The 8,319-nt window shown below is 40.1% G+C and overlaps 1 protein-coding gene across 1 annotated transcript; it reads left to right on the forward strand.

Moving 5' to 3' along the window:
- The first annotated feature begins 1,280 nt into the window (after positions 1-1,280).
- On the forward strand, positions 1,281-6,576 carry p3h4 (prolyl 3-hydroxylase family member 4 (inactive)). Its single transcript, XM_028600018.1, has 7 exons — positions 1,281-1,837; positions 3,318-3,467; positions 3,557-3,728; positions 3,808-3,936; positions 4,025-4,170; positions 4,596-4,679; positions 5,980-6,576. Exons 1-7 carry the CDS (start codon positions 1,397-1,399, stop codon positions 6,127-6,129), a joined length of 1,272 nt encoding a protein of 423 aa, XP_028455819.1. The 5' UTR covers positions 1,281-1,396; the 3' UTR covers positions 6,130-6,576.
- The last annotated feature ends 1,743 nt before the right edge of the window (positions 6,577-8,319 follow it).

Genomic DNA, 8,319 nt, shown 5'->3' on the forward strand with positions numbered 1-8,319 from the left:
CAGAGCAGAAAGAGGAGTGGCCCCTGGGCCCCCACCCACTTTTAAATGGAATTCTGCAAACGTGTAATGCCTGGCCCAGAGGCCTGGCCCCATGAATTCACTTAGCCTACGTAGATGAGCCGAAAATTATAACGTGCATCCCCATAATCTGAAATTATTCTTTCTCGTCACAGTAACGCATGGCAAGCAATACTACTACTGCCTGTGTTTTTTATATTCTATTTTAAACAGCTCACCCACCCAGAGCTTGTCAGTTTGCTCGGAATGTAACCAAGTTGAAAATAATCGTATCTCTTCAGAAAACTATTCAGTCTATTTATATATATAATATATACTATTCAATATATTTTATAAATATATCATCTGCCTAGAGTTTAAGAGCAGGAGGCAAAAGTATTTAAAAATCTAAATTAGATCCCTGTTAATACGTTTAAATTTGGGTTTATGGGACTGGGTCATAACACCCATGGGTGTTATGATTCACTGAAAACACTGAGAAAAGCTGGACCGCTTTTCTGAGGTCCAAACTCAGACTGTGACGTCTGTGTCAAGTAAGCCATAGTTATCACCATTTATACCGGAAGTATGGACTTCTTTCTTCAAGGTAATTGTCAAGATTTGCATGTAGAGCTGCAGATCACAGTTAACTTGTTGATTAATCTTCTCATATTCTTCTTCTATATTTTTGAATTTCTGATAATTAAAAATGCTCAACTTGCCAGCGCCAATACTAATACTACAATTAGTCTTATCTTCAGACAGAAAAATATAAATTTCATAATTATAATAAACTAGAAAAGCAAGCTGATCTAGTCATTCTTAACCTGGAACATGCATGGACATTGCATACATGACAGCCTCTTGTTTTTACACTGGGATAAAAATCTTTTTGCACACATACAACTTGCTTGTATGTGCGTTTGTTTTGTCAAATATGCATGCAACACACACACACACACACACACACACACACACACACACACACACACACACACACACACACACACACACATTACTCTGTATTGCAGCTCAAAACAATAACTGAGAGAAATATGTTCCACGTTTTTTTTCTTGAGCTATGTCATGTGGAAATTAAAAAAACAATTACAAATCTCAAGCTCTGCAGCATTCTTTGAAGGATGGCTGTCAGTAATATGTGAAATTTGGCGAAAATGGGCTCAACTTTAAAAAAAAAAAATAAATACCAGAAGATCCATTGGGCTTTTATTTTGAAAGCTCTGATCAGAAGTTCTTGTTTTCAGCATCTAGCTCGACGCGGCTTCTACATCCTACGCTACGTGCAGACAGACATGAGCATTCCATGTTAAAGAAAGAGGACGTTTCCTGATCCATTCAAAACAAGAACAGTCTCCTGCTGGAGCCGGTGGAGGTAACGATGCTCCTGAAAATCTTGGGTCTGGCTCTTATAACCTCGACACTGGTGGAGGCTCAGTATGAAAAGTACAGCTTTAAAAGTTTTCCTCAGAAGGACATCATGCCGCTGGACTCTGCCTACAGCTACGCGCTGGAGCAGTACGGGGCGCAGAACTGGGCAGAGAGCATCAAGTTCCTGGAGCTCAGCCTGCGGCTCCACCGGCTGCTGCGGGACAGCGAGGTTTTCTGTAGCCGCAACTGCAGCTCCGTCAGCCGGGACAACGAAAGCCTATTCACGGACAGCACCCTCCGCGTCATGCGCCACATCCTACTGAGGGCTGCCTGCCTTAAAAAGTGCAAGGCAGATTTCCCAGTGTTTAACATCTCCTATCCACAGAGGGATTTACTGGAAACCTTCGAGAAAAGGGTCCCGTATCGGTACATACAGTATGCACACTACCAGGTGAGACCAAATGTGCTTGATGTATCGAATTGTGCCCAAAACTAGAGTGCAAAATAAATGTAAAAAAATGTAAAATAAACTCAATGGAATATGTACAATAAGGATCGTACAGTAGGATGTGGATTTAGCAACTACCATAACTGTGCGTAACGAGCGCAATCGCACAACAAAAGTATCTGCTGTCGGATTTTCGGGGCAGAGTGACTCGGTTTGACTCACCGAGAGGAAATTTATCTCAGTGCAGTACCGTTTCCTTGCTGGGTTTTTTTGCGCCCTCCTGCAGACCAAGCAGTAGTTGAGCATGTGCCACGTCTCTTCCAGTGTTCCCCCTGACACAATCCCCTTTTCTTCTCTGTCAGGCAGGGTGATGGGGACTATATATAGGCTATATATTATATATATATATGTTTGCGTTGGCCAAAATAGCCTAGTGATCTCATTTGTGTCTGTGTGTAAAGATCTCCAGATAATCTCCTTGTTATTGTAGACAACATTCATTATATTAGTGTGTAATAAACAGCCACCATCACAACACTGCTTTAACACTGCTGTGATCCTTCAGGCGCTGGAGGGGTTATTTTTTCACCACATCAAAGTACTGACAGCTTGAAATTGGAGTAGTTTATAGTTTTGGCTGGTAAATTAAAAGGTGAATCAAAGTTCTCTGTCTGGTGATCAAACAGCCACCCAGATCAACAAAGCAGGCTTTTAGGATTTTACATGACTTTGATTTTGCTGACTCTCTTTGAAGATGGGTCTCTCCTTTTTAAGAATGGATTTCAAAATACTTCTTTTGGGTTATAAATCACAGGGCCAAAATACATTTCTGATCTGCAGCTACATTATGAACCACCCAGACCTCTCAGGTCGTCTGGGACAGGTCTGTTTCTCCCTGTTTAGTTCTGACTCTGGGGACAGCCAGAGTCAGAACTAAACAGGGAGAAGCAGCGTTTAGTTGTTATGCACCAAATATCTGGGACACACTCCCAGAAAACTGCAGGTCCGCTGCAACTCTCAGTTCTTTTAAAGCAAGGCTGAAGACCTTTCTTTTTGATGCTGCCTTTCTTTAAATAATTCTTCATTTCTTATACTGCACTGTAACTTTTATTCTCATATATCTGTCTTTATATTTTTAACTGCTCTTTAATGTTTTATGTAAAGCACTTTAAATTGCCTTGTTACTGAAATGTGCTAAAATAAAGCTGTATTTCTCTATATACCTGACTTTTTCCCCTTATTTATTTCACAGTTCTGCATACAGCACCACATTAGTTTTCTATTGACTGACTCACAAGAATTCATATTCTGACATCAGTGATCTGCATCTGTCAGTAGTTGTTGGAGAAAAAGGGTCAGAGGTCACGTTAATGACAGGAGCTGCCGTTTCCCTTCACGCAAGTGGGAGAGATGGCGTTTCATATTTGAAGAAATCCCCCAAAACACTGTGGAATTGATTGTAAAGCTATCTATTCTTCCTCAGCTTAACAACTTGGAGAAGGCTGTGTCAGCGGCTCACACCTTCCTGAAGAAGAACCCAAATGATCCCTATTTGACCAAGAACATGAATTATTACAAGACGCTGTTTGATGTGGAAGAATATCTCATCGACCACGAGGAGCAGCCGTATGAAGTTCGTAGATCAACATCTTCTTCCTTATCCGGTGTGCAACTCATGCTAAACTATTAAAACTTTTCTAACCACAACTCTTTGTTATCCAGAGTGTTTTCCTGAAGAGTGTGACGCTTTACAACAACGGTGACTTCAGCAGCAGTGCCCGAAACATGGAGCAGGCCATCACGCAGTACTTTGATATATACAGTCTCTGCTTGGCAGGCTGTGAAGGCTCATATGAGATCTTAGAGTTCAAAGACTTCTATCCCACCCTGGCAGGTAACAAGAGAGCAATTCAAGAGCTGTTTCAGTCCAGTGTGTTTAAGAGAAGAAAATAATATGCTTGTTGTTCCCTCAGATCTCTACACCGATGTGCTGAAATGTAAGGTAAAATGCGAAGAGCACCTGACACCCAGCGTTGGAGGCTTCTTTGTGGAGAAGTTTGTAGCCACTATGTATCACTACCTCCAGTTTTCCTATTATAAATGTAAGAACCATGACAAAGACTCTGGATTCAGACTTCAGCAATCTGTGTAAGACTGTTTGAACATGTATTATCTTGTGATCCTCTACAGTGAATGATGTAAAGAACGCTGCTCCGTGTGCAGCCAGTTACATCCTGTTTGACAGCAAAGACCAGGTGATGCAGCAAAATGTAGCGTACTATCGCTTCTACAGGGAGCAGTGGGGACTTGAGGAAAGGGACTTTCAGCCTCGGCCCGTAAGTAAAACAAAGACCTCATTACTGTTCTTTTTTTATAATTTATGTACTTCAGTGGGTGACCCAGAGGCAGCAGAAAGAGTTCACACTGGCTGCACTAAACCAAAGCAGGAAAACTACACAGTAGCATCTATAGCATAACGCGGTCTTGGCGTGAACATTAACACAGTTTCAGGGTGGTAATTAGAAAGCCATGTGCTCCCGTAAAGGCAGAGTTGTTTTCCCATCTTTTCAGCTTGGTGTAGAGTTGTCAGCAGCTGCAGTGTACCAGCTCTGTGTGGTTAACATCTTTGACTTCAGAAGCTGCCCCTACTTCAAATAAATTTGGTACTGCTGTAAACACTTTAAGGCTTCCAAACTAAGAGGCAAAAAAACCCCCAAAAAAAAACGTCAACATAAGAGCTGATGCCACTTTTGTTTTTCAGGAGGCCCTGAGGTACTTTAACGAGACAACCAAGCAGAAAGAGATGCTGGAGTTTGCACTGAACTACCTACAAACTGACGATGAGGTATGAGGCAGAGATGGTGGCACGTTTACAGGAAGCATTGGTTTTGGCCAGCACAGTGAAATTGTGAGCACAGCAATGACGCAAAGTACAGCTGAAGTCACATTTAGTTAACCCTCTTTGCAAATAATATTGTCCTTTTAATAATTAAGCCGAATATACATTTCTTGCATTAAATTAATAAAAAACCTCTTTAAAGCGAGTAACTTTTTTGAAACAGTGTCACTGTAGCCACAAGTGACAATTATAAAATAACGTTAAATGCTAAAAGACATTGTGGCAGTAGCACAGTCAGTGAACCGACTCAGTAATGTGTATACAAATATCTACCCAAACCTCAGCTAACATTAGCCACTATAAGCTACTGGTATTACCAGACAGGTTGTAGGGGCAAAACTGTTGAGTGCATTCAATGTCTATACACATAGAAATGTCCTTAAAGACACTAGAATATATCATAATTATATATGTAATGTGCTAGTTGGAAAATAAGCAGATTAAAGGGCCATTTCAATCAAAATGTTTTTTTTCTTACTCCAAGTAGCGGTATCTTGCTATGCTGATTTCATCAGACGAGGTTTCGAGATTCTTTTTAACTGCACAAACAAAATTCCATCAACCTCCATTGTGATGGGGTGGTGGCAGAGACAGACATCTCAAAACCCTTAGCAGATAAAACGTAAACTGTCTGCATGACTAGACAACCCTACGTAGGTACGTAGAAAAATATGTTTTTGTGAAATGACACTTTAACTTGGCTCAACAACAACTAAATTGGCTGATCTAGTTGGAGTTTGGGCCCTTGTTTTCCAAAGTGCAAATTCCACCTTTTCATTTAAGTTGATCAAACTTTCTAAAGCATGTTTGGAGATATAAACTTTTACTTTGGAGGAGTAAACTAGCAGACTAAGTGCAAGCTGCTGTTGCGGTTGTGGAAATGGCAACACAAGAAAAAAAAGTCTCAGGATGAAAGGGAGAGAAAAAGGGGATGAAGGCTGCGGGAGAGAAAGCAGGAGGTGGGGGCTGTGTTTTCCGCCAGCAGCGTGTGGTATGTGGCTGGGAGGTGTTGGCCACTGAGGCTGTGCCACATCCATTTAAGTCAGGTCTACCCCTCCCATCTCTACACACTGCCTGGAACTGAGAGTTGGGGAGGACTGTGATGGTTTAGGCTGAATTACAGGCTGCACAAGTGACAGATTTATAGACAGGAAAAGCATAAAGTATGTTTCGCCAGATAGAATGGAAGAAAGATAGTCACATTCTTGCTTGCTGTTGACTGTGTGTGTTTTGTGTTATCTTTAAGGACGTGGTAAGTCCAGAAGAAATGGCTTCTTCTCACACGGTGCATCCCGACGCTGAGTTTGATGGTATGGGAGACTACGAGGAGTCCTTCCTGGCTGAGTGGTGGCAAGAACCCAAAACTAAGTGGGACACCGGAGAGGTTGCAGACTGACATCTGTCCTCCTCGTCTCCTGTGCAGAAAGCGTCCTCATCCGGCTCTGTCCCACCTCTCATGACAAACCAAAAAAGGTTGACCTCCATACAGATACCGACATTATTAATAGTTTTTAGCAGAAAAAGCACAAATCAGCTGTGTACTTTCACCCAGCTGAAGAATAATAGGTTGAACTTATCCGTCATGTCGATCACGATCAGAGATTGACATATTGTGTCTTGGCTGTCATCAGCCTTTTAAAAGGTTTATTTCTATAGTCATTGGCCTGTGTGCCAACACTTGTCAATGACTTTTAAAAAAGTTTTTATTTAATGAAAGCTAAATGCATCTGTGCCGTGGTATAAGGAAAGTGACATGAAGCTTTTCTTATGCTTAACGATTTGTCAACCACCAAGTTGAGTTGTTGTAATAATTTGCTCATAATAAAAGTAATATTTTAATATACTTTTTTGTTTGTCATTTAATATCATTAAGATCATCAAACATGCAGGAGGTGCAACAACTAATTTGATTGTAGTAGTGTTAAATTGATTCGTTGATTCATTTAGATAATCAAATTAATCATTTATCGAGGAGTAATTTATAATTAAAACGTGAGGATTTTATTTAGGTTTTATATTGTAAATGAAATACCAGGTTATAGTCTGATTAAAGATACCAATTTGGGGGTCTGGGAAACTGATAGCGATTTTTGTTGTTTGATTCTTTAGACTAAAAATATAAGCAATAAATTAATTGCTAATATAAATAATCGGCAGTCGCAGCCTCAGATTGTAGTACCTCTTGTGGTACATAATTGAAGGAAACAATATTAATGTATAGTTTCACAATATTTTGCCCTTAGTTACTGTGTTTCAAACCCGCTGTAATTTAACATAGATGATTATATTTAAAGTGCTCATATTATGCTTTTTGGCTTTTCCCCTTTCCCTTATTGTGTTCTCTATCTTTTTTGTGCATGTTATAGGTTTACAAAGCGAAAAAGCCCAAAGTCCACCCCAAAGGGACTTAACATCTTCAACAGAAAACACTGTTCACAAACTGCTTCAAACAGCTCTATTGTAGTCCAGCCTTTACTTCTGTGACAAACGTGCGTCACTTTGTAACACACGTTATAATGCTCGCCTAGCTGCTACCGTGGCACGCCCTCATGCTCTGCAATTGACTAGCTAGCAGTATTTACTGAGCATGTGCGACTCCCAACAAAGATGGTACAGAAGTGAGATGTCTCACTCTGTAGCTAAAGCAGAGAGCTCAACACACAGGGTGAAACGAGGAGCTGCAGCAATGTGCAGTACAACAAATATATGGTGTTTTCTGAAAATTAAACTACATAAACCTATTCTGGTACAACCTCTAAATACAATTATGAACCTGAAAATGAGCATAAAATGAGCACTTCACATTTGTTTTTCAAAAGCAGAAAACCAAAGCATAGAACTCTGAAGTCTAACCATCTATTAAAACCATAAAATATTAATACCATAGCAGCAAGGTAGTGAGAGTAGGTGTGGTTTCATTTTTTTGTTTTTTATTTTCCCTCCATTTCAATCAAACTACAAGCCTTAGTTCATTTCTTTTTGTTTAAATTTAAAAAGATAGTGTCTAGAAATATGGGATACGATGCATCTTATTTTTGCTTTCCCCCTAAACCTCAAAATCAAACAGATTGTATTTGATACCAACTCTGTACATATTGTAATAATAACAATAGTGCATCTGTCAGTAGGGCAAAGCTCAAATGAACCAAACTGACGCATACAGTTTCAGACGAGCTGCCTCCTGGACCCCAGACTAGATCTCTTTAATCTCATTTACAGTCGGGATCATTACAAAGCCTCTGGGCTGAGGCGATCACCCAGAACTCAGGGCCATCAACAAATGTACAAAAGATTTACAACATTATTTAAGTGATAGCTGGAATGATAAGAGAGATGCGAGACAGCTAGCTTAGCTGTTACGCCACATTTAAAGATGCATGGACAGTGTTGACTACAGGAGAGATTTCCAAATGTGGGTCCTGTCAAGAGACTAACAGCTACAACTCATTATTTTAACATAGCTTTTAAATAAATCTTCATAGAGTGCATTTAACATTCAGTATATCTTGCACATATTTACAAATAGGTGTGCATACAGTTGGTTAGTGCTTGTTTTTCTGTAGATGCAGGACATAAAAACTGTTGA

The sequence above is a fragment of the Perca flavescens genome, chromosome 15 (assembly GCF_004354835.1).
Source record: "Perca flavescens isolate YP-PL-M2 chromosome 15, PFLA_1.0, whole genome shotgun sequence".
Classification (NCBI taxonomy): Eukaryota; Metazoa; Chordata; class Actinopteri; order Perciformes; family Percidae; genus Perca; species Perca flavescens.